We start from the raw sequence: 27163 nt of genomic DNA, 5'->3' as shown, positions 1-27163 counted from the left end.
ATATAAAAAAAAATTATTACAATTTTTTGATATCCAAATATTGAACAGAAACAATGGGAACTTGTTCATGTAAAGTAAGGGCAGGGGAGCTCATGTGGGGACTCAAACCCACATTATACGCAGTTTCTGAACAATAATTACTATCAATGTCTAGTAGTGTCAATTGTAGACTTTGGATTCCTCTTTATTGATTCCCTGAAGTGAAGATTTACCACGTTCCAATCTCTCCTTTCTTTACCCACATTTCTATAATTGCACATCTGTTGTGATCATTTATCCCACATACAAAGGAGAATACCACTTCTTCCATGGCCTTACATGGAGCTTCTTTCTCGCTCTCTTCCGCTTCAACTTCTTCCATCTATCAGCAGATTCATGATGTATTCTTGAACTTTAGAGATAAAAATATTTGCTAAAATTTTATTTCTCATCTATATAATATTTTGAAAAAAAGCGAAATCAATACTTACATAGATGACGAGGAGGACGAAAGAGGAGAGGAAATTTTGCAAGCACTTTTTCAAGCTATGATTTTCATCATTATACTCTTTAAAAATTATGCAGAATCAAAATAGTGTTTGAATGAATTGTTGAAGATCTTGAGTGTAGGGGCACAACAAAACAAATTGTTGTACTACTATTTTATAAAGTAGATCCATCATATGTAAGACATCAAAAAGAAAGTTTTGGAAAAGCGTTCGCAAAACTTAAAGATAGGTTGAAGAGCAAGGTAGAAGTCCAAGTGGGAGGCAACATTAGAAGAACTAGCCAATATATTGGGGTTGGAATTAAAGAAGAATAATGATAGGATTATTACCCTCTTACTATCCATTTATTACTTATTTTGTATATGATTTTTTTTTTTTTTACTTAATGGTTTAAGGAAGTGATTATTAGTAAAATTATATATATATTTTTTAATTTTTTCTTAATGATTAAAAATGTTAAAAAAATACTTAAAAGAAAATGGGTAGTAACCTATCACTACCTATTAAAAAATTATAGGTACTTCTGATTTCTTTGATTATATAACTATATATGTATATATGCATGCATGTATGTATGTGTGTTTGTCTATATGACGTTAAAGCAAACTTTATGAAGAAAATTGAGATAATTACGGCAACGATAAAGATATCATACCACCATATTAAATTCACCTAAAATTTATTGGAGAAACTGAGAACATAAAAAATTCAAATCTAAATCTAAGAATAGATAAAAACTTTAAATAAGTAGTAATTTTTAGTTTCAATTTGTTTATAGATATAAAGACACACAAATACTCTTCAATTATAAGTTTCAATTTTCACATATATATATATATATATATATATATATATATATATATATATATATATATATATTAATGCATGCTGATACGGACGTATTTTGTACCCTGGCCTGCAAATGGTCCCTACCAACCTGCAACACAAAGATAAGGGGGATTTGGTGTGGTGGGAGAGACCTCTAATGTCTAAGATATCATGATATTCTTTCTTGGACATTTTTTTTTTTTTGGACATTATATACGTGGTTTTATTTATTTGAATTTCTAAGTTTATAAAAAAAAATCCCTACTTATAAATTAATATAATTTGATGTGATAAATTAGAATTTTATTAAATTAAAACTAAAGTAAAAGATACTATATAATTTCATATACAACAAAAAATTATATATTTTAGTTAGTAAACTTTATTATTATGAGATTTATATCTTAACTATATATATTTTTTAATTTTTTGCAGTAAATGAATTTAATTTTGATCTAGAAAAAAAAAGGAAATTTTTTTGGTTTGTAGTTTTCTCAAAATAATAATAAAAATAAAAAATAAAAAAAAATAAAAAGAGGGAGGGAGAGGGAAAAATAAGAAAAAAAATTCAATTTTTTTAAAATTTTCTACGATTTAAAAGCACTTTTCATTTGATCAAATAAGCGTAAAACCTTTTTAAAAAAGCAAAGTGAGGGCTCGCTTTTTTATGTTAACATGATGCCAAATTGTAAAAATATAATTTATAAATTTTTTTCTTGAAAGCTTTTAAATAAAATAAAATACTGATCAAATTTTAACTTTAAACACCAAGAGAAATATAACAATAAAAAAGAGGTTATATATTCCCATTGAAATTTATAACAAATAATAATTTTTCCCACCGACGGGTAAGAAGCTTGGCAGAAAGACGACAACTTTTTATGATGCAACGCGGAAGTTGCCAGGAAGTTCTTCCTCATGCAACGAGACTTATATAAGGAGCTCCATCATCTTCCCTGATCCATCTCCAACTAATTTTACTTTACATTCATAATGACTTCTTCCATCGCATTCCCGGAAGTCTTTTCCTCTCCTTCCTCCTCCAATTCTCCTTTTTTAACCTCGCAATCAAATCACGATGTATTCTTGAGCTTTCGCGGAGAGCATACCCGTTATGGTTTTATTGGTCATCTTTATCATGCTTTGACTCAAAAGGGAATCAACACTTACAAAGATGACAAGGAGCTGAGAAAAGGTGAAAAAATCTCACCGGCACTTTCAAAGGCCATTGAAGAGTCAGAGATTTCGATCGTAATATTTTCTAAAGATTATGCGTCATCTACGTGGTGTTTGGATGAGCTGTTGAAGATCCTAGAGTGTAAAGAATCAAAGCAACAGAAGGTTCTAGCAGTGTATTACAAAGTCGAGCCATCGACAGTACGACACCAAAAAGAAAGTTTTGAAGCAGCGTTCGCTGAACATGAAAAAAAGTTCGATGATGCTAAAGTTCAGAGGTGGAAGTCTGCCTTAAATCAAACTGCCGGGCTATGCGGTTTTCATTTGAAGATCAACGAGTAATTTCAACTACCTTTATCCCTCTTATCTATTCATATATTTTTTTAGTTTTGATCTGATTACATCCTTTGACAATAATATATATATATTGAGAAGTTGTAATTCAGTAGAAGGGAGGGAAATTTCCAGCACACATTCACAAGTTGTAAATCCGTACCATAATCAGAAATTCCAATACTCCTAACTGAACATCAGTGTGAACGAGAAAAAAAAAATCCCCTCAATAAGACATGACAATAACAAGATTTATAGAAAACACAACACTTAGGAAGCAAAATGAACAATTGGACAGAATTCTTCCAACACTCCATGAGGCACTCGCCCACATAATTTACACAATTCATCCAAATACTTCTCAGGGCACTCGACCACAGCCACAAGACAAAATTTCATGTGCATCCACAACACACACTTCACATATTTTATTTATTTATTTTATTCTTGATTAATTGAGTTGTTTTCCTAGTAATCCATTCACCACATGCTTGTTTGAAAAAAAATTAAAAGAAGAGTGATGCGTGGTAATTGGAGATGATAAGTGATGAATTATTCGAATTTCACTTATCATAATTCACAATTTACATCACAAATTATTTTCAACGTTGGTCCGAGAGCCATTACACACGAAGGGGAGAATCTCTGGATGATCACTGGCGTCCCGAGCTCTGCTGCTTCCTGTGGTCATTCCCGTCCCGTCAGCTGAGGGCGCAGTGGTCTCTTGAATGGGTGTGGTGGGTCTCAGGTAGAAAGAAACAGATTATGTGTGTTGCGGAGCTAGAGAGGGAGAGGGAAAGAGAGGAGAAACCGAGAGGGTGAGAGAGAGAGTGAGGAGGGATGGCGGAGGAGGGTAGTCGTCCGCCTGAGAGAGTTTGACGGAGACAGAGAGAGTGAGAGGGATAGAGAGTGACGGAGACAGGCGGAAGGAGGGAAAGTGAGACGGCAGAAGGAGGAGAAGTACGCTGGTGAGAGGTAGTGGGGTGGTCGGCGTGTGGAAAATTTCAGAGAGAGACATACTGGCGGAGACAGAAAGAGAGAATGAGAGAGAGCGAGTGAGAGAGTGAGTGAGTGTGAAAACACAGAGAGTAAGGGCTCACCGTGGCTGGCATCTGGCGGACATGGAACGGCGAGGTGGCGGCAGATAGGGTTTTCGAACCCGGGTTCCGTGTTACAGAGAGAGGCGCAGAGAGCGACGATCGAGAGAGATGGAGAGAGAGGATTACTGGAGATGCGGTGTCGAGGCATGGAGGATAGTGGCAGCAGATGGAACAAAACAGAGAGATAAGAGAAATCTGAGGGGGGAGAGTTGAGACCGAGAGATGAGAGGGAGATAGAGAGACAACGAGAAGCCGAGGGAGAGGAGAGAGGTGGTCGGAGGGGGAGGTGGCTCATGCTAGTTATAGAACTAGAAACCACTTCACGAGCAACATAGTTCTCGTTCGTGATTGATGGAGGTGGGTGGCAGCTAGGGGTGGCAGAGAAGGGATGACACTCGGCTACGTGTGTGTTTGTGGGTGTAGTCGGTAGGCACTAGGCAGAGCGGTGCACAGAGGTCACGAGAGGGGGAGGAAGGCGACAGTGGATGAGGGAAAAGAGATCAGCGAGAACGAGAAAGACGGATGACTGGGGAAGGAGAGAGGGATGGGCTGGCCTTCTCCTAAGGTATTGGGGCCTTAGTTGTGGTCTGGGCTTGAGATTTTGGATCTGGCTTCACATTACGTTTGACCAAAATGCAGATGTCCTCAGTTCATAAAAATTTGTGTTCATATCAATGTTTTTTAAACAATAGTGTTTTTCAATTTTCCCAATCGAACTACGGTCTTTTTTCAATTTTTACCATAAATTAATATATATATATATATGTAATTTTTACCCTAAGTAATTGCATACAGTATGATTTACCAACTAAATTAGTCAAGCAGCACATTCTCGATATATATTGTCAAATTAAATTGGATGTACAAAGTAAAATTTATCCGTACTTCAGTTTGCAAATTAATACCTTACCAAACTTACGGTATAAATTGAATATGGGTGGCATTTTTTTTAACACATAAATGTCATGTACTGAAAAACATTACTATTTTTAAAGAGAACAGTGAACAAAGAATGACAACATACATGGCTTTGCTTCTCCACTATTTTCAAAGTTGCATTTCTTTTACCTTTTTTTAAGTCTTCAATTTGATAAAGACCATCTGATCTGCACCTTCTTCGATAAGTATATTCAGCACTTATGATGATAGTTTTGGTATGGTACTTGTACAGCCATGCGAATTGTTACACTTTCAAAAAAAATTCATATGTTTATAACTGTTGTTAGTTCAGAACATGTGCACTCATCTTGAAAAAATTTGGATAAGTTTGAGATTTATATAAAAAAAAATTATTTTTTTAATAGTGGGCTTCACTTTTTTTTCAAATAAAATATGCAAAACTAGCACAACCTAAAATTGTATCTATCATATATCTATTTCAAATGGTAGGGTTCATTTTCCTGCATTTAGTGCATAACTTGTGCCCTGCCAATAACGTCATTTATAACATGAGAATAAAATTGTGCTTAAATCATGTTCTCATGTCTTTTAAGTTGAGTAAGTCAAATTCATGAATCTTCTTTAAATCTTTTTGCTTTGGTAGGGACGAATATGAGTTTATCCAGAAGATTGTTCAAAAGGTCTCAACAACCTTACCAAATCTTTTTGACTTGCATGTTGCCGAGTTTCCGGTGGGAATACAGTCTCAAGTAGAAGTTATTAATGAGCTATTATGTATTGAGGAGAATGACATACGCATGATAGGGATTTTCGGTAGTGGTGGAATTGGAAAAACAACGATTGCAAAAGCGATGTATAACCTTATTGCTAAGAGGTTTGAAGGCCGTTGTTTTCTTGCTAATGTTAGAGAATCTTCAAAACAAGATCAAGGTGGTCTCGTAAAGTTGCAACAAACAATTCTTTCTGACATTCTTAAAGATTCAAGTTTGAAAGTTAGTAATGTCGATCAAGGAATCAATTTGATAATGAAGAGACTTTGCCATAAAAGAGTTCTTTTGGTTCTTGATGATGTTGATTGTTTGGACCAATTAAAAAAATTATGTGGAAGATGCGATTGGTTTGGTTCTGGTAGTCGAATCATCATAACAACAAGGGATGGGGGTTTACTAACTAAGCATCATGTTCATTTCAAATATCGGATGAAGGAAATGGATCACCATGAAGCTCTTCAGCTCTTTAGCCACCATGCTTTCAAAAGTGACAAACCTAATGATGCTTTTGAGGATGTCATAAAACTTGCACTAAAGTGTGCTGCCGGCCTTCCACTTGCTTTACAAGTGATAGGCTCAAATCTATGTGGAGAAGATATACAATTTTGGAAAAGTGAATTGAAAGAGTACAAAAGAATTCCTGAACAAAATATCTATGAAAAACTCAAAATAAGTTACGATGGATTAGATCATCATACAAAAGAGATTTTTCTTGACATTGCATGTTTCTTCAAAGGAGGCAACAGGAAATATGTCACTAAAATATTGGACGGTTGTGGTTTCAATGCCTATGCCGGTGTCAAAAAGCTCAATGATAAATGTCTCATAACTATTGATGAATATGACCGACTGATGATGAATGACTTACTAGAAGATATGGGTAAAGAAATTGTCCGACAAGAATCACCCGCAGAACCTGGCAAGCGGAGTAGATTATGGTTTCATGAAGATGTTCTTGAAGTACTTGAAAAAAATAAGGTAAGATTTTCCTTAGAAACATAATTCTACTTTTGTGTTCTTTCTTTTCTTTTTTCCTTTCTTCAATTGAAGCTATTATTAAATTAAAAGAAATGGATCCAGAAATACATATAAATTATTATATAGACACATACGTACCCTCTGCATGAAATATTTTCCCAATTTTGTAAATAAAATAATTTTAATAAAGAAGTACAAATAAAATCATGAAAGCCAATTCACATTTTCTCCATTTTTCTAAAAAGGCAAAATGCTATGATTATCTTATACTTTTTTAGTATTTTAAACAGAGTAATACGTATTAAAAGGAGGAAGTATATATGACTTTGACATTTGAACGTACATACTCATTTCTAGAAATCTGAATGATAAAAATAAGGCTATTCCTTTTGAAATCTAAAATAGAAACACCATATGTAGAAAGGTGAGGCCTATGTTTGTTATTTCCTTCTTAATAAATGAAATAGTGATGTACACACGTATGGTAAGAAAAATACATATAATCGTAGCTTGTTCAACTTATATATAGTTCATGAACACTTGCGCAAGTAGTGTTGAATTATAGGGAATTAGCTTTGATTTTGATTGAACACTCGTGCATTCTCACATTAGGGAACAGAGCAAATTGAAGGCATATTGATAGAAATGCCTCGGAAGGACAGCATGATACATTTGGATTCTGATGTGTTTGCAAAAATGGAAAAACTCAGAATATTAAAAGTTAGTTACTTCAATGGCGGTATTTTTTGTGATGGATTGAATTATCTCTCTAATGAGTTAAGAGTTCTTGATTGGTTCAATTTCCCTTCGGAGTTTTTGCCATTTTCTTTTCATGGAGAGAAACTCATTGTTTTGAATATCGGAGGAAGCAAAATTAGAGATTTATGGAGAGGATTGCAATCTAAGGTACCTATTTTTATTTTTCATATGTCAATCTGTCTTACTTTTAAGGTATGCTGCAAATGTCCTTTAATTGTTAATACATTTCCTTTATTTTCTTCTTTTCAAACAGAACTTAACAAGTATAGATCTCAGTCACTGTGAATACTTGACAAATATATCGGATCTTTCAAGTTGCTCAAATCTAGAGAAGTTGTCTTTTCATCGATGTACAAGTTTAGTTGAGGTTCATGATTCTGTTGGATTTTTGGATAAGCTTGTTGAATTGGATTTTAGCGATTGTTTCAGCCTAAAGAATTTGCCAAGAAGCTTTAAGTTGAGATTTCTAAAACTCCTTAAACTTGACGGTTGTAATAGTCTTGAAAACTTTCCAGAAATTGAGTGTGAAATGAAATATTTGGAAAGGGTCGAGTTACATTACACCAAAATACAGGAGCTACCTTCATCCATTACATACCTCACTGGGCTCAATACGTTATATATATATAATTGCGACAACCTTGTGCATTGTCCAGTAAACATTTTTCAGTTGGAACATCTACAGAATGTTTCCATCACTTGTTGTCCAAACTTTGTAAATTTTGGAAAGGAGGTGGGGCATAATGGACAATTCGTGCCATGCACACAGGAAAATAAAATTTCATCAAGTATGGAATTGTTGCCTCCATTATCAAATAATTTATCTCGGACATATAATTTCTCATCCAGTTTGAGGACTTTAAATCTATCTGGTAGTGGTATTGTTAGCCTTCCTCCATGCATCGAAGGATTTGTTGGATTATCTAAACTTGATTTGACATACTGCACGCAACTTGAAGAAATTCTACACCTTCCACCAAATGTAGAAGAGGTATGTGCAGAAGGATGTTCCGGTCTAAAGAATTTCTTACCAGAATCAAATAATTTATCTCGGACATATAATTTCTCATCCAGTTTGAGGACTTTAAATCTATCTGGTAGTGGTATTGTTACCCTTCCTCCATGCATCGAAGGATTTGTTGGATTATCTAAATTTGATTTGACATACTGCACGCAACTTGAAGAAATTCTACACCTTCCACCAAATGTAGAAGAGGTATATGCAGAAGGATGTTTCGGTCTAAAGAATTTCTTACCAGAATCAAATAATTTATCTCGGACATATAATTTCTCATCCAGTTTGAGGACTTTAAATCTATCTGGTAGTGATATTGTTACCCTTCCTCCATGCATCGAAAGATTTGTTGGTTTGTCTGAACTTAAATTGAAAGGCTGCAATGAACTTGAAGAAATTCTACACCTTCCACCAAATATAAAAGAGATACATGCTACAGGATGCGAGTCATTGAAACGCTTTCCTCATTTATCGACAGAATCTTCATTTGGTACACCCGACTTAAAACGGCTAACATGGATTAACTTATCGGAGTGTAATAAAATGCACGTGAATGTAGGGAATCATGCGCCAGATCCATTAATGGTACAGGTATACATCTCTCATCTATTTGATCTCTAATTTCTTTATGTTTTGTACTTGATAGCTTGTATTTGTTATCTAACATATATATAGTTGGTTTAATAGGAACGCTTTCGGGAGAAAGAATCAAGTACGATTATATATCCAGGAAGTAGGATTCCAGAGTGGTTCAAGTATTGCAAGGAGACTACTTCATATACTAATTCTATTGAAATAGAAATTGATCATAACGCGTCCATGTGTGGGCATCCAATCGTGGCATTAGTTTTGTGTTCTGTTGTGGGACCTCTTACGAAAAGTGAACCTATTCTTATCAAAATAAACGGCCAGTTGATTAAAGATTTAGATAATGATGTTTATCTGCCGAGTTCAACGGACCCACATCGTGTATGGCTACGATACATAGCTGGAAATTCTATTGATGAGATGCTGCCAAGAAGTTACAGGGAGGGGAACAATAATATGAGGTTTACATTTGAAATTGATTCAGAGAAAGCATTCTTCAAAAGTGCTGGAGTCCATCTAATATACGGGAATGACAATTTGATTGATCTTAATAATCAATGTTCAAAGAGATACCGAGATGATGGTGAGAATGACTTGGAACCCGATTGGAACCCACAAAAGAAGAGGCGGGGATCTTCAACGGCCAGCTCTAGCCTACTTGGGTATGTGATAATAGCTGAATTGTGCAGAATTTTACTAAATTAAATTTATCTATACTTTAGACTACAAATTAATACTTTATGAAGTTTATGCATGGTATAAATTGAATATGTGTGGTATTTTGTTAACACATAATTGTTAGGTACTAAAAGAAATTACAGAATGACAACATACATGGCTTTGCTTCTCCACTATTTTCAAAGTTCCATTTCTTTTTCCTTTTTTTATGTCTTGAATTTGATAAAGACCATCTGTACACCTTCTTTGATCACCACTTATGATAATAGTTTAAGTATAGTACTACAGCTAGGCATGCGAATTGTTACACTTTCAAGATTCATATGTTTTTAAGATGTGCAAGTCTCGTGCACTCTATTGAAAAATATTAGATTAATCTAGGCCCCACATGTAAACATTATTGTTTTTAATGGTAGAACCCACATTTTTTCAAAGTGAGTGTGCTGAGCTTGTACAACTTAAAATTGTATCTAACATTAGTCTAGTTCAAATGTTAGGGATCATTTTCCTACATTTAGTATTTAACTTGTGCCCTGCCAATAAAATCATTTATTACATGAGAATAAAATTATGCATGTGTAGATCATGTTCCCATGTATTTTAACACAAGGAATTCAAATGCCTGAATTTTCTTTTAATCCTTTTGCATTGGCAGGAATGAATCTAAATTTATGGAACAAATTGTTCAAGAGGTCTCAAAAATAGTATTAGATTGTACATATTTGCATATTGTTGAGTATCCAGTGGGAATAAAGTCTCGTGTAGAAGATATTAATATGCTATTATGTATTGAGGAGAATGACGTACGCATGATAGGGATTTTCGGTATTGGTGGAATTGGTAAAACAACCATTGCAAAAGAGATGTATAACCGCATTACTAATCAATTTGAAGGCAGCTGTTTTCTTGCAAATGTTAGAGAATCTTCAAAACAAGATAAAGGTGGTCTCGTAAAGTTGCAAAAGACAATTCTTTCTGACATTCTTAAAGATTCAAGTTTGAAAGTTAGTAACGTTGATCGAGGAATCAATTTGATAACGGAGAGACTTTGTCATAAAAAAATTCTTTTGGTTCTTGATGATGTTGATCATTTGGACCAATTAAAAAAATTATGTGGAAGATGCGATTGGTTTGGTTCTGGGAGTCGAATCATCATAACAACAAGGGATGAGGGTTTACTAACTAAGTATGGTGTTAGTTTGAAATATCCTATGAAGGAAATGGATCACAATGAAGCCCTTCAACTCTTTACCCAGCATGCCTTCAAAAGTGACAAACATATTGATGGTTTTGCGGATCTCTTAGAGGATGCACTACATTATGCTGGCGGCCTTCCACTCGCTTTAAAAGTGATAGGCTCAAATCTATATGGAGAAGATGTATGTTATTGGAAAAGTGAATTGGAAAAGTACAAAAGAATTCCAGAAAAAGAAATCCAGGAAAAACTCAAAATAAGTTACGATGGATTAGATGATTCTACAAAAAAGGTTTTCCTTGACATTGCATGTTTCTTTAAAGGAGACAAGAGAGAATATGTCACTAAAATACTGGACAGTTGTGGTTTCAGTGCCTATGCCGGTATCAAAAAGCTCAATGATAAATGTCTCATAACAATTGATCAATATGATGGTAACCAATATTTGTGGATGCATGACTTACTACAAGATATGGGAAGAGAAATTGTTCGACAAGAATCACCCGAAGAACCTGGCAAGCGCAGTAGATTATGGTTTGACAAAGATGTCCGTGAAGTACTTGAGAAAAATAAGGTCAGATTTGCCCTAGAAATATAATTCTACTTCCGAGTTCTCTTTTTTCTCAAATGAAGCTACTATTAAATTAAAAGAAATGGATCCAGAAATACATATAAATTATTATATACACACATATGTACCCTCCACATAAAATATTGTCTCAATGTGAAAATAAAATAATTTTAGTAAAGAAGTATAAAGAAAATCATAAAAACCAATTCCCATTTTTCCCATATTTTTCCTATAAAGGCAAAATGCTATGATTATTTGATGCTTTTTAGTATTTTAAACTGAGTAATACGTATTAAATAAAAGAAGTATACATGACTTTTTAGTATTTTAAACTGAGTAACACTTGTGCATTCTCACATTAGGGAACAGAGCAAATTGAAGGCATATTGATAGATTTGCCTTCGGAGGATTGCATGATACGTTTGGGTTCTGAGGTGTTTGCAAAAATGGAAAGCCTCAGAATATTAAAAATTATATGCTGCAGTGAAATTTTTTGTGGCGGATTGAAGTATCTCTCTAATGAGTTAAGAGTTCTTGATTGGCTCGGTTGCTCTTTGGAGTTTTTGCCATCTTCTTTTCATGGAAAGAAACTCATTGTTTTAAACATAAGAGGAAGCAATATTACTGATTTCGGCACGGGATTGCAATCTAAGGTAAGTATTTTTATTTTCAATATCATGTGGATCTGTCTTACATTTAAGGAATGATGCAAATTTCCTTTAATTGTTTATATGTTTCCTTTATTTTCTTCTTTTTAAACAGAACTTGACACGTATAGATCTCAGTTATTGTCGATACTTGACAAATATATCGGATCTTTCAAGTTGCCCAAATCTAGAGGAGTTGGTTCTTGATGGATGTACAAGATTAGTTGAGGTTCATGATTCTGTTGGATTTTTGGATAAGCTTGTTGAATTGAGATTGGAAGGATGTTCCAATTTCAAGAAGTTGCCAAGTAGCTTCAAGTTGAGATCTCTAGAATTACTTGAGCTTGAAGGTTGTACAAGCCTTGAAAACTTTCCTGAAATTGAGTGTGAAATGGAACATTTGAAGCGGGTCGTGATAGAAAGCACTGTAATACAAGGGCTACCTTCATCCATTACATACCTCACTGGACTCGAGGAGTTATTTATCAATGGGTGCAAAAGCCTTGTGCTTTTTCCAATAAACATTTTTCAGTTGGAACATCTAAAGGATGTTACAGTCATTAAATGTCCAAATTTTGAAAATTTTGGACAGGAGGTGGGGCATAATGGACAATCCATGCCATGTACACAAGAAAATAAAATTTCATCCAATTTGGCTTATTTAAATCTATCTGATTGTGGTTTTGTTGGCCTTCCTCCATGCATCGAAGGATTCGTTGGATTGTCTTACCTTCATTTGAGAGATTGCAAGCAACTTGAGGAAATTGTACACCTTCCACCAAATTTAGAACAGATAGATGCTACAGGATGCGTGTTATTGCAATGCTTTCCTCATGTATCGATAGAATCCTCATTTGGTATAACCGAGTTAAAACGGCTAAAATTGATTCACCTATCAGAGTGCAATAAAGTGGATGTGAATGTCGGGAATCAAGCACCAGATCCATTATTGGTTCGGGTATACATGTCTGATCTATATGATCTCTAATTTCTTTATGTTTCATATATATGCCATATTTGATAGCCTGTATTTGTTTTCTAACATATATATACTTGGTTTAATAGGAACGCTTTCGGGAGAAAGATTCAAGTAGGATTATTTATCCAGGAAGTAGGATTCCAGAGTGGTTCAAGTATTGCAAGGAGAGTACTTCATATACTAATTCTATTGAAATAGAAATTGATACTAATGAGTCCATATGTTTTGGTTATCAGATCATGGCATTAGTTTTGTGTTTTGTTTTGGGACCTCTTCCGGTGGGATGTGGAATAGAAACTATTACTATCTCAATAAATGGCCAATCGATTACACATGCTAACATATGGCCTTCAAAAGACCAACATCGTGTATTGCTACAGTACATAGCTGGAAATTCTATAGATCAGATGGTGTCAAGAAGTTACAGGGAGGGGAACAATATGAGGTTTACATTTGGAAGTGATCGAAAGAAAGCAATCTTCAAAAGTGCGGGAGTCCATCTAATATACAGGAATGACAATTTGAGTGATTGTATTCTACCTTCAAGTATCATGCTGATATGATGGTGAGCATGACAATGGATCCCGATTGGAACCCCGAGCAGAAGAGGCGGGGATCTTCAACCAACTCTAGCATTATGGAAATTCAAGTAGGCTATTAATGAAGAACTTTCGACTTGGGTATGTGATAATAACTGAATTGTGTAGAATTTTAGTAAATTAAATAAAGCATTATCACAATTATATATATAGTGTTAATTCTTATATTTTTATTAGATTTGAAAATTTATTTTGTTTTATTGTGATTATATAGCTTCATAAATTAATTATTTCTTGCTTTGATTCATTGATTTTTTAGTGCTTAGCTTATTTTATTTTAGAACTTATTTTTCTGGACTGGATTATAATTTATTTAGTTTATATTTGATTGATTTTCTGGACTGGAGGTTCAGGTATAATTTCTTTCTGTTTCGTATATATGGCATATTTGATAGCTTGTATTTGTTTTCTAACATATACTTGGTTTAATATGAATGCTTTCGGGAGAAAGATTCAAGTAGGATTATATATCCAGGAAGTAGGATTCCAGAGTGGTTCAAGTATTGCAAGGAGACAAGTTCATATAGTAATTCTATTGAAGTAGAAATTGATCATAATGCGTCCATGTGTTTTGGCATCAGATTGTGGCATTAGTTTTCTGTTTTGTCGTGGGACCTACGGGGGGTACTTTAATCACCACAATAAACGGCCAGCTGATTAATAGAGATATTTTGATTGTGATATACGGCCTTCAATGGACCCACATGATCGTGTGTGGCTACAATACATAGCTGGAAATTCTATTGATCAGATGCTGTCAAGAAGTTACAGGGAGGGGAACAATATGAGGTTTACATTTGAAAGTTGGCTTTGAGAAAGCAATCTTCAAAAGTGTTGGAGTCCATCTAATATATAGAAATGACAATTTTATTGATCTTAATATTCAACTTTCAAAGAGATACCGAGATGATGGTGAGTATGACATGACTTGGAACCTGATTGGAACCCACAACAGAAGAGGCGGGGATCTTCAACGGCCAGCTCTAGGTTTAATGGAGTTCATGGATGCTAATGAAGATTTGGATTTAAAACTTCAACTTGGGTATGTGATAATAGCTGAATTGTGCAGAATTTTACTAAATTAAATAAAGCGTTATTGCAATTATATATATAGTTTTAATTCTTATATTTTTATTAGTTTTGAAATATTTATTTTTCTAACTTAAATTTGAACTTTATCTTAATGAAGGAATTGAAGTTCGAAAAGGAATCAAAGTTGCAGAAGGAATCAAAGTTGGGAAAGAACTATAACCATAACAGACTTTAACGGTAATAGGCTTGTAGCTATTTTAACATTCTAAGAGCAGTCAATTTTTTTTTTCTTTAGTTTCATTTTAAATATTGCTTTGATATTTATTTACATTCATATTTTAGAATTTATTTTCGTGAATATGCCTAGCTAAATTTTCAACTAAGGTTAAGGATGAAACCTCATTAAAGATTAGTAATATTATTTATGAGATTGGTTTTTACCAATTGTCGATGCTTTCAATTGAGAGGGATAAAATTCTTGACATGCTTCAATCATGTTTTTATCATGATTTAGAATAATCTTAATCAGCTGATAGCTTTGTTCATAATTTTGTTAAAAATAAAAACTATTGAAATAGAAATTGATCATAATGCTTCCATGTGTTTTGGGCATCAGATCGTGGCATTGTGTTTTGTGTTTTTGCATCAGAACAAGAATAAACGGCCAGCAGATTAGAACTGATCATGAGATGCGGCTACAGACTTCAATGGATCCACATGATCGTGTATGGCTACAATATACGGGAATGACAATTTCATTGATCCTATTCAACTTTCAAAGAGATATCCGCGAGATGATGGTGAGCATGACTTGGAACCCACAACAGAAGAGGTGTGGATCTTCAACCAGATCTAGCATTATGGAAATTCAAGGATGCTAATTATGATTTAATTAATGAAGATTTGGATTTAGAACTTCCACTTGGGTATGTGATGATAGCCGAATTGGACAGAAGTTTGCTAAATTAAATAAAGCATTATCACAATTATGTAGTGTTAATTCTTATATTTTTTTTTTGTCTTGAAATATTTAGTTTTCTTACTTAAATTTGAACTTTATCTTAATGAAGCAATTGAAGTTCAGAAAGGAATCAAAGTTGCGGAAGGAATCAAAGTTGGGAAAGAACTATAACCATAATAGACTTGAAGGGTAACAGACTTGTAGCTTTTACATTTTGAGAGCAGTGGAATTTTTATTTTTCTTTAGTTTCATTTTAAATATTGCTTTGATATTTATTTATGTTGATTTTCTAGAATTTATTTTCATGGATACGCCTAGCTAAATTTTCAACTAAGGTTAAGGATGAAACCTCATTAAAAATAAGTAATATTATTTATGAGATTGATTTTTTCTCCAATTATTGATGCGTTCAACAATTTATTGTTATTGCTTCATATAAATTGAAAGGGATAAAATTCTTGATATAAATTCAATCATATTTTTCTCATGATCTAGAATAGTATTAATCAGTTGTTGAGTGCCTGATTGATAATTTTGTTAAAAATTACCACTCTTGGTTTTCTCCTCGGGTTTGATAAAAGTCCTCTTTGGTAAGAGCCCTTAATCACTTCTAAAGTGATATTTGGTTGAGCTATTATGGTGTTGATGATCTAGAACAGTAAAGGGATGAAAAAAATAAATGTTTGAAGAAGGCTGATTGGTATTCCTAATGTACTTCCAACGATGAAGATAGGCTGATTTTCCTTTAATGAAGCATGATTATGTCATATTACTTGACGTCATGAGGCATGAGTGCTCAGGGCATGTTTTAAAGTATTGCATGCATATTTATCAATCAAAACCAGATATGAGAAAAGTTCGTGGAATAAATCCTTTCACTATTAGCATGTTTAGAACTTCAATTGTATTATCTCATGGTGACTCGTGAATAAGCATCCATTGATATTCCATGTATCTTAGAAAACATTTTCATTGGAAATTAGTACTCTTTTAAAGGTATTTTTTAGTTTTAGTGACACATAATGAACCTATCTCGAATTGTTTTGCAATGGTTCAAACCTTGCATTCACAGGATGCTTGTGGAATTTGCAGCAATCTCCTCGACCACCTTACTAGAATTTCAGTACATATATATGCCAGGAATATTGAAACGGGTTCAAGGCCTCAAAGACTCTGTTTTTAGACCAAGACCAGATCTGTAAAGGGAGATTTAAGGGCCCTGAAAATTATGTTTTACAGACCTAAGGACCATAAGGGTAAGTTGAACAAGGTTGGAATTGTACAGCATTACATAAAAGGAGTTATAATTTTCTTGGATTCTTTTTGGGTTAACCCAATAGGATTTGAATTGGACCTGATTTCTTAGCCCTTTTTCACCTTTATAGCTTTCTTCTCTGATAAAAGTCCTCTTAGGTAAGAGCCTTGATTTCTTATGGAGTTGATGATCTAGAACAGGAAAGGGGATGAAAAAATAAACGTTTGAAGAAGGCTTATTGGTATGCCTAATGTACTTCCAACAATGAAGAGAGATTGATTTTCCTTTAAAGAAGCATGATTATGTCATATTACTTGACGTCATAAGGCATGAGTGCTCAAGGCATGTTTTGAAGTATTGCATGCATATTTGTCAATCAAAACCAGATATGAAAAAAGTTTGTGGAATAAATTCTTTCACTATTAGCATGTTTAGAACTTCAATTGCATTATCTCATGGTGACTTGTGAATAAGCATCCATTGACATTCCATGTATCTTAGAGAACATTTTTATGGAAAATTAGTACTCTTTCAAATGTATTTTTTAGTTTAAGTGAACATAGAATGAACCTATCTCGAATTGTTTTGCAATAGCTCAAAACTTGCATTCATTGGATGCTTGTGGAATCTGCAGCAATCTCCTCGACCACTTTACTGGAATTTCAGTACATATATATACACCAGGAATATTGAAACATGTTCAAAGGCCTCCAAGACTATGTTTTCAGACCAAGACCATATATTTAAAGGGAGATTTAAGTGCCTTGAAAACTATGTTTTACAGACCTAATGACCATAAGAAGGGTAAGTTGAACAAGGTTAGAATTGTACAACATTACATAAAAAGAGTTATAATTTTCTTTGATTCTTTTTGGGTTAACCAAATAGGATTTGTATTGGACCTGATTTCTTATCCCTTTTTCGCCTTTTCAGCTTTCTGTGAGACTACCACGTCTTCCCATATTGGAAAGGATGCTGGATGAATTGTTATACTAGGCAGTAGAAGGTCACCATTAAAAGGCTGAAGTTAATGACCAAATTTATGTGTGGAGGGAAGAAAGGTAATGTGCGTGGAGCTCGTTTTCTTAACATTTCTGGCAAACGCATGCATTGAGATGAAATTAATTAATGTCTGTGCAAGTTAAGGGAATCTAAATTGTTGTTGATTTTCTTTTTCATCATACTGTAATTGTTGATCTTCTTGAGCTGCATTTGTCAAAATACAGGGTAATTGCTGAAAGTTTTTGGTTTGAGAAATGACATAAATCAAAGGTCCTAATGCCCTGGATGGGATTATTGTCATACATTTGTACTCGTCTCAACATTAGAATGAACTCTTACTGGTTATTGTCATACATAATCCCTGCTTACTGGTTACTAATCATAAGGTTATGTACTAATGCATAATGAAAGACTTCTATATTAGTATCACCAATATTGGCCTGCCATTTTGTGGTTATCTTGCTGGAGCTCTTGTATCTAATCACGACTTACTTGATGGCTAACTGTATGTGGCAGAGGTAGTGGCGGAGCTAGGATTTTATTTCGATAGGTGCAAAATCTAAATAAATTTTTTTTAAAAAAAAGGTATGAACTATTTTTCTTTTGTAGAACATTTCTTCAATTATAATGACAATAAGTTCTTTACACTTCTTTAGATGAGGATGCACTGCTATTTCTAATGGATGCAACTGCAGACATGCCACTGTTCCTACAGCACCCCCTCCCTGTCATGTCGATGTAGGATATGCAAAGTAAGTGACCCAATAATATTTCATTCCAAAAGATTGAATTTATTATCAATACCATAAACACAAACATGTAAGAGCCTAGATTGTTAAATTGGTAGAGTTTTATTAATCACTTTTCTTCTAGAAAATCCTACATATTTTGTTCTGTTAGAAAATGTGTACCATGGACGAATCGGTTAGTTATTAATGCTTGCTAAATATGTTATAATTATAACAAGATATGTGTAATTAGTTAGTAATTGGTGATTTGTATTTAAGCTTTCATTTTCATATTTGTGGTCTCTTCTTCTGAGGCATCAGAATCAGAAACCCTCCTGAAGTTCAAGGCCTCCCTTCAACCCAATGACGCATTAATCAGCTGAAATGGCTCAACAACACCATGTTCTGAGCATAACGTAAATTGGGTTGATGTTCATTGTTGGAAAGGAAAAGTTAAGGGTTTACGACTCGAGAATATGGGACTAAATGGTTTCATTGATGTGGACTTGCTCGCGTTACTGTCGAATTCGAGAACTAAAAGCTTTATGAAGAAAAACTTTAACCTTGCCAAAGCTTTTGGAGCTTGAGGATAACCATTTTGATGGTCAGATACCAGATTTTCAACAGAATTCATTGAGTGCTTTTAACGTATCAGGCAATGAATTGGGATGGATTCAAGCTCCTTCTCTGGTGAGTCAACTTTTTATGAGATCATCTATATATATATATATATATATATATCTATATATATAATGTATCATGTGCATGCACATGTATATGTACTTACACAAACGTGTTTCTTCAGTTGTATTTATTCTTCACAGAGTTATCAGAAAATGGCTGCTTCTGACAAACTCTTAAGTGACAAAGTAATAGTTACAAATATGCAGTCTTATGCTTTGAACTAAAATATAGATTAAGCCTATAAGTGATCTATTGGATTCTATATTGTTATGGTATAAGATTAATTGTTAGATCTATATCTATATACTCAAAACTTTTGAGTTGAATATAATGTATGAACATATATGATCATATCAAGGCATCACTAGCATCTAGCACTTTCCACATTGATATTGGACATTGATTAGCCAACTTGATCCTCCAAAGAACTGAAAACCCACATGAAACAATGCCTAAAGCCCGCATATGCATATATACAAGGGTAAATATGTGTGAAAACATTCAGGCAGTGATGGTTTGTCCTATCAATGGCAGGAAATTTAGAGCTATGTGGAATGCCCGTGGGTAATTGTGATGAAGGCTCAATTCCAAGCATCCTAGTGATTGTCATACTTGCAACGATGGCAACAGTTGGAATAGGTGTGATGGTCTTCATCAACCACAAGAGGCAACCTTCTTTATTGACAAAGGCTCCAGTACAGCCATTAAACTTGCAAAAGAAATCAGGCATAAAGGAATCAAACGAATCAGGGCAAGACTCAACAAACTACAGTGGAAATACCAAGAAGGTTGAGAATGTGAAGCTGGCCTTTGTCAGGGAAGATAGGGAGAGGTTTGATATGCAGGAATTGCTAGAAGCCTCAGCTGAGATATTGAGCAGTGGATCATTTGGGTCTTTGTGTCTTCTTACAAGGCTGCCTTGCACAATGGACAGGTGATGGTTGTGAAGCGGTTCAAACAAATGAATAATTTGGGGAAAGAGGAGTTTCAAGAGCATATGAGCAAGCTAGGGAGGTTGAGACACCCGAATCTGCTTCCTCTGGTGGCTTACTACCATATATAGGAAGGAAGAGAAGCTCTTAGCATTTTGACCGTGCAGAAGGCCAGCTTGGCCGTTCATCTACATGGTACACTGATCTCCTTTCTAAAATATGTTTGCTCACATGTGCATGTATATTAGTTCATGAATTGGTAGGCCCTCTGTATATGTTTCTTTATAAACATAGCATTTTGGTCATGCATGCATACATACATACATACATACATACATATATATCATATCCGCCTCTGTTGTGTAATCACTTTCAATGCGTTCACTGACATCATTTTCAATGCAAAGAAGCACTATCACATTGTCCAATTATACCAATAGTCCTAATTATAAGCCAGTTTGGAGGAAAACTTTGTCATTCTTCAATTTACTGTTTATAATTAAAAAGCAATACTCAATCTGGTTGAACAAAGTCTGAATTTGTTTGAAGAATGACCGAGCAGAAGAGGCGGGGATCTTCAGCCAGCTCTAGCATTATGGAAATTCAAGGAGGCTATTAATGAAGAACTTTCGACTTGGGTATGTGATAATAACCGAATTGTCTTGGGTATGTGATAATAACCGAATTGTGTAGAATTTTAGTAAATTAAATAAAGCATTATCACAATTATATATATAGTGTTAATTCTTATATTTTTATTAGTTTTGAAAATTTATTTTGTTTTATTGTGATTATATAGCTTCATAAATTAATTATTTCTTGCTTTGATTCATTGATTTTTTAGTGCTTAGCTTATTTTATTTTAGAACTTATTTTTCTGGACTGGATTATAATTTATTTAGTTTATATTTGATTGATTTTCTGGACTGGAGGTTCAGGTATAATTTCTTTCTATTTCGTATATATGGCATATTTGATAACTTGTATTTGTTTTCTAACATATACTTGGTTTAATAGGAATGCTTTCGAGAGAAAGATTCAAGTAGGATTATATATCCAGGAAGTAGGATTCCAGAGTGGTTCAAGTGTTGCAAGGAGACAAGTTCATATAGTAATTCTATTGAAGTAGAAATTGGTCATAATGCGTCCATGTGTTTTGGCATCAGATTGTGGCATTAGTTTTCTGTTTTGTTGTGGGACCTAAAGGGGGTACTTTAATCACCACAATAAATGGCCAGCTGATTAATAGATATTTTGGTTGTGATATATGGCCTTCAATGGACCCACATGATCGTGTATGGCTACAATACATAGCTGGAAATTCTATTGATCAGATGCTGTCAAGAAGTTACAGGGAGGGGAACAATATGAGGTTTACATTTGAAAGTTGGCTTTGAGAAAGCAATCTTCAAAAGTGTTGGAGTCCATCTAATATATAGAAATGACAATTTTATTGATCTTAATATTCAACTTTCAAAGAGATACCGAGATGATGGTGAGTATGACATGACTTGGAACCTGATTGGAACCCACAACAGAAGAGGCGGGGATCTTCAACGGCCAGCTCTAGGTTTAATGGAGTTCATAGATGCTAATGAAGATTTGGATTTAAAACTTCAACTTGGATATGTGAGAATAGCCGAATTGTGCAGAATTTTACTAAATTAAATAAAGCGTTATTGCAATTATATATATAGTTTTAATTCTTATATTTTTATTAGTTTTGAAATATTTATTTTTCTAACTTAAATTTGAACTTTATCTTAATGAAGGAATTGAAGTTCGAAAAGGAATAAAAGTTGTGGAAGGAATCAAAGTTGGGAAAGAACTATAACCATAACAGACTTTAACGGTAACAGGCTTCTAGCTATTTTAACATTCTGAGAGCAGTCTAATTTTTTTTTTCTTTAGTTTCATTTTAAATATTGCTTTGATATTTATTTACATTCATATTTTAGAATTTATTTTCGTGAATATGCCTAGCTAAATTTTCAACTAAGGTTAAGGATGAAACCTCATTAAAGATTAGTAATATTATTTATGAGATTGGTTTTTTTTTTTTTTTTTGATGCGTTTAACAGTTTATTGTTCTTACTTCATATCAATTGAAAGGGATAAAACTCTTGATGTAAATTCAATCATATTTTTTTCATAATCTAGAATAATCTTAATCAGTTGAGAGCCTGATTCATAATTTTGTTAAAAATAAAAGTCAGCATTAAATTTTCTCAAAAATAAAAGTCAGCATTAATAGTTTTTTCAGTGTTTAGACTAATTTGCATTTTTAGGATTTATTTTATTTTTTATTGTGATTAGCTTAATAAATTAATTATTTCTTGCTTTGATTCATCGTTGTTTAGTTCTTAACTTCTTATTTTATTTTAGAACTTATTTTTCTGGAATGGATTAGAATTTATTTTGTTTATATTTGATTGGTTTCCTATGCTTTTACAAGTGCCTCTGGGTTCGACCTCGTTCTTAATAAACTATACTTTGGTACAGTTTGTACAATACTTGTGGATACAATTAAATTTCACAATAAGTTTTTGGCATCGTTTCTAGGGATATGGTTAGGAAAACACATTGAATATTGATAAAATTTATTATTCTATTAGTTGTAGTTAGTTTTTATAAAAAATAAATAAACAAAATTGCAATATTGTGTGATGTATGAAAATGTGGATATATATGTGATCATACACATCATCTTACTAGTTTGTATTTTGATTCTTTGTCTACGATGGAAAAACCTAGAGGATGCATAAACTTGCAAGGAGTTGTTTTTACTCATTACCACCAACCCTCCATCATGTAAACCACTATGGCACACTTTGAGCTGAAGCCACAAATAATTTAACTACTTCCTACTTTTCATGGTTTCAAGAAAGAAGATCCTTACATGCATGTAAAGGATTTTCTTCAAATTTATGCTACCCTTAGGCTCTAAAACTTCACTGGTGAGTCAGCTCGTCTACGCTTGTTTCCTTTTTCTTCAAAGGACAATGCAAATGCATGGTAAAACTCTCTCTGCCTTCTAGATCTATCCCTTCTTCGGATATTCTCGTCACAAAATTTCTTTCTAAATTTTTTTCGATGTAAAAAACTAATGCTTTGAGGAGAGAGATTGCTGATTTTTAACAAGATGATAATGAAAGTTTTATGAGTTGGGAGAGATTTAAGGACCTAATTCTGAAGTGTCCCCATCAAGGTCTTGAGACACGAAGACAAGTGCACTATTTTTATAACAGTTTAATTCAGAGAAACTGTAACATGATTGAGTCGATGAATGATGGTGGATTTTTGAGTTTGATGGATGAAGAGCCATATAAGTTTCTTGAAAATTTATCATAAAGCTCCTAGCAATGGAATTTTCCTAATCATAGACAGACACTATCCCAGACAATCAAGAAATGAGATTTGTCTAAAACAAGTGAAAATCATGATATTAAGGTCAAATTAGACAATCTCACTCGTAAGGCAGAAGCTTTGACTCTAAGTAGAACCATGAATTATGTCAATTGAGTTCAAGATGAATTATATTCTCTCTGTGCTAGTATCATGCATATGACAGAAACGTGCCCTTCCACAAAGGCTTATTTAGAGTTCTGTGTGCTAATTTTTCTGAGACATTCAATCTCAATTGGTGGAATCATCCTAATTTTTCCTGGAAGCAAAATCAGCCTCCCATGAATTTATGCTGACCTCAGAATTTTACTAATTATAATTTACTATTGCAAAATCATCCTAATTTTTCTATTTCTATCTGCTAACTTTTCATTATGTTTGTACCGTACTGAACTCATTTTGAGCATGTTGTTTCAGCATGTTTTGTGTCTATTACAATCATAGTGCAGCACCTGTATCTGTATTCATGTGTTGTTAATCCCTTATTTTTTTATCCCATCCGTTATGCACTGTTTTGCAATAGCAAGGGAGAAGTAATAAACTTTACCAACATATATAACATAAGGGATACAGAGAGTTTGTGAACTTTGTATTTTGATTTAAGTTATTCATTCACAGGCTGTCTTAGTGCTTGATTTGGGCAAATTTGACCTTCCCTTTTTAGCCCCCCAAAGCTCAAATATTTCAAGAAATCACTGTTGTTCTCCCTCCTATGCATAAACCCTAGCTGCAAGCCTCTCTTCAATGATCTTGGTGAGTTTTCTTCAAGTTAATTCTTTCCTTTTTGGACTCAATTGTATCTCTCAAACAACTCCTCTAATGAATTCTCATCTTTCTAGAACGGTTTAATCATCAACTTCAGTGGAAGATCGATGCTGTCCTGCTAAACTTATCAAGACTTCAATGGCCACTCTTGGTTTTCTCCTCGGGGTTTGATAAAAGTCCTCTTAGGTAAGAGCCTTTATTCACTTCTAAAGTGATATTTGGTCAAGCTATTATGGTGTTGATAATCTAGAACAGTAAAGGGATGAAACAATAAATGTTTGAAGAAGGTTGATTGGTTCTCCTAGTGTACTTCCAAAGATGAAGATAGGCTGATTTTCCTTTAAAGAAGCTTGATTATGTCATATTACTTGACGTCATGAGGCATGAGTGCTCTGGACACGTTTTAAAGTATTGCATGCATATTTATCAATCAAAACCATATATGAAAAAAGTTTGTGGAATAACTACTTTCACTATTAGCATGTTTAGAACTTCAATTGCATTATTTCATGGTGACTCGTGAATGAGCATCCATTGATATTCCATGTATCTCAGAAAACATTTTCATGGGAAATTAGTACTCTTTCAAAGGTATTTTTTAGTTTAAGTGACATAGAATGAACCTTTCTCGAATTGTTTTGCAGTGGCTCAAACCTTTCAATCACAGGATGCTTTTGGAATTTGCAGCAAAGTAATCTCCTCGACCACTCTACTGGAATTTCAGTACATATATAAATAACATGACCAGGAATATTGAAATAGGTTCAAGGCCTCAAAGTCTATGTTTTTGGACCAAGACCAGATGTGTAAAGGGAGATTTAAGTGCCTTGAAAACTATTTTTTATAGACCTAATGACCATAAGAAGTGTAAGTTGAATAAGGTTAGAATTGTAGAGCATAACATAAAAGGAATTATAATTTTCTAAGATTCTTTTCGAGTTCACCAAATAGGATATGTATTGGACCTGATTTCTTTTAACTTTTTCGCCTTTTCAGCTTTCTATGAGACTATGATCACCTCTTCCCATATTGGAAAGGATGCTGGATGAATTGTTATACTAGACATTAGAAGGTCACCATTAAAAGGCTGAAACTAATGACCAAATTTGTGTGTGAAGGGAAGAAAGGTAATGTGCATGGAGCTGGTTTTCTTAACATTTGTGGCAAACACATGCATTGGGATGAAATTAATTAATTTCTGTGCAAGTTAAGGGAATCTAAACTGTTGTTAATTTCTTGGGCTGCATTTGTCAAAATACAGGGTAATTGCTGAGAGTTTCTGGTTTGGGAAATGACACAAATCATTGGTCCTAAAGCTCTAGATGGGATTATTATCATACTTTTGAACCCATCTCAACATTAGAAAGAACGAGGAAATAATAAGGTCATGTACTAATGCATACTGAAAGACTTCTATATTGGCCTGCCATTTTGTGGTTATCTTGCTGGAGCTCGTGTATCTAATCGTGCCTTATTTGATGGCTAACCGTACGTGGCAGAGTCAGTACCATAAACACATATTGTTAAATGGGTGCCTTAATTGCTACATGTATTGGATGCCAACTGCAGACATGCCGCTGCTCCTGCAGCACCCTCTCCCTGTCTTGTGATGTAGGATATGCAAAGTATGTGACACAATACCGTTTTATTCCAAAAGATTGAATTTCTTGTCAATACCATAAACACATATTGTTAAATGGGTTCTGCCCTTGAAGATCCGTCCGGTAGGAAATGTAGCTGGTAGAGTTTTATTAATCACTTTTCCTCTAGAAAATCCTACATATTTATTATTTTTTTATAAAATTAATTTTCTTGTTCTTGTTCTGTTAGAAAATGTGTACAATGGATGAATCGGTTAGTTATTAATGCTTGCTAAATATGTTATAATTATAACAAGGTATGTATAATTAGTTAGTAATTGGTGATTTGTATTTAAGCTTTCTAATATTGTAATCCGTTCTTGCCTGAATGGAAAAAACAACAAAGAGTCGAATTTGTTAATTCCTTACAAGTAATCAATTACTAATTAGTGATTTGTACAAACGAGCGCATTCTAATGCCAAGTTTGTAAATACCCCATAATTAAAGGGTCTTGCCCAAAGTTAACATGAATTGATGTTCTTTTAAAAAAAGTCTCCGAATTAATCTTTCGAAAAATGGTTTAACTATAAAGTGATTTTATAAAAGTAAATTTATAAATTAATGTGGTCCATTGTAAATCTACTTTTATTATAAATATCGTATAAATTTATATTAATTTATATATTTATTTTTATAGGATATGTTTTATTATAAATATCGTATAAATTCATATCAATTTATATATTTATTTTTATAGGATATGTTTGTGACCGTAGCATTTCTCAATTCTATAATACACTGCTTCCCAAATAGTAAATCTATGATATTTACAGCTTCATCGAGCTTTGGGACAGACTTAATTTTGACTTCCTTTTCTTTTTCTTTTTTTCCTTTTGTTTCAAGAAATAATGTCATGATGAGTTGCCTAGATACCAGTTAAAAGGCCTTCCAAATTAGTGAATAAATTTTATTTATGAAGTCCAATATTTTCCAAAAAAAGAAATAGAAAATTTAATCAAGACCTATATTTGAGTGCTGTAAAAGTTGATGGTCATGGTTATTCATCTTGCTCTTGCTAGCTACAGCTTATTTGTTTGCTGCAAAAGCTCTTACATAATTTCTGCACCATAACTTGGATCACTTCTCATGCACTTAGCTAGAAAGCAAAAATTAAAGTGATTCTCAAGGGTTTTCTTTCCAATTTGAAGGTCGGC

At 33.7% G+C, this 27163-nt stretch overlaps 2 protein-coding genes, 1 long non-coding RNA gene and 1 other non-coding gene across 9 annotated transcripts in view; 2 read left to right on the top strand and 2 right to left on the bottom strand.

The window, feature by feature from the left end:
• The window catches only part of LOC122295749 (disease resistance protein RUN1-like), a 101272-nt gene extending 83682 nt beyond the window's left edge, over positions 1-17590 (top strand). For 2 of the 4 annotated variants that reach the window (XM_043104921.1, XM_043104920.1), the window contains one exon: positions 16690-16822. The gene's annotated coding sequence lies outside the window, so the exon portion shown is untranslated. Of the gene's footprint in view, positions 1-16669; positions 16823-17486 lie in introns of those variants that run through there. The other 2 variants (XM_043104918.1, XM_043104919.1) reach the window with 2 other exon arrangements.
• Positions 6-4633, bottom strand: LOC122295770. The gene is made up of 2 exons (XR_006238268.1): positions 3453-4633; positions 6-391 (listed from the first exon to the last, which is right to left on the bottom strand). It is a non-coding gene; the product is annotated as an uncharacterized LOC122295770 (long non-coding RNA).
• On the top strand, positions 2149-26192 carry LOC122295746 (disease resistance protein Roq1-like). 3 transcript variants are annotated; one of them, XM_043104850.1, is made up of 16 exons: positions 2149-2830; positions 5469-6573; positions 7186-7479; positions 7586-8938; positions 9035-9597; positions 10269-11382; positions 11742-12032; positions 12142-12984; positions 13092-13685; positions 14056-14646; positions 14794-14873; positions 24222-24356; positions 24443-24554; positions 25013-25059; positions 25365-25495; positions 25630-26192. In XM_043104850.1, exons 1-9 carry the CDS (start codon positions 2310-2312, stop codon positions 13566-13568), a joined length of 6561 nt encoding a protein of 2186 aa, XP_042960784.1. In that variant the 5' UTR covers positions 2149-2309; the 3' UTR covers positions 13569-13685; positions 14056-14646; positions 14794-14873; positions 24222-24356; positions 24443-24554; positions 25013-25059; positions 25365-25495; positions 25630-26192. The 3 variants fall into 3 exon arrangements, 2 of the variants coding, with proteins under 2 accessions (XP_042960784.1, XP_042960785.1); XM_043104851.1 differs by lacking the exon at positions 7186-7479 and having other exon boundaries at positions 2150-2830; XR_006238241.1 differs by lacking the exons at positions 2149-2830; positions 5469-6573; positions 7186-7479; ... (6 more) ...; positions 14056-14646; positions 14794-14873 and adding exons at positions 18613-19272; positions 19801-20393; positions 20748-20836; positions 21971-22050.
• LOC122298007 lies at positions 23305-23410 on the bottom strand. The gene has a single exon (XR_006239065.1). It is a non-coding gene; the product is annotated as a small nucleolar RNA R71 (small nucleolar RNA).
• Positions 26193-27163: the final 971 nt, after the last annotated feature.

This window comes from Carya illinoinensis, chromosome 15 (assembly GCF_018687715.1).
Source record: "Carya illinoinensis cultivar Pawnee chromosome 15, C.illinoinensisPawnee_v1, whole genome shotgun sequence".
Taxonomy (NCBI): domain Eukaryota; kingdom Viridiplantae; phylum Streptophyta; class Magnoliopsida; order Fagales; family Juglandaceae; genus Carya; species Carya illinoinensis.
The sequence above is the reverse complement of the archived record's forward strand: the minus strand, read 5'-3'. Positions and strand labels throughout refer to the sequence as shown.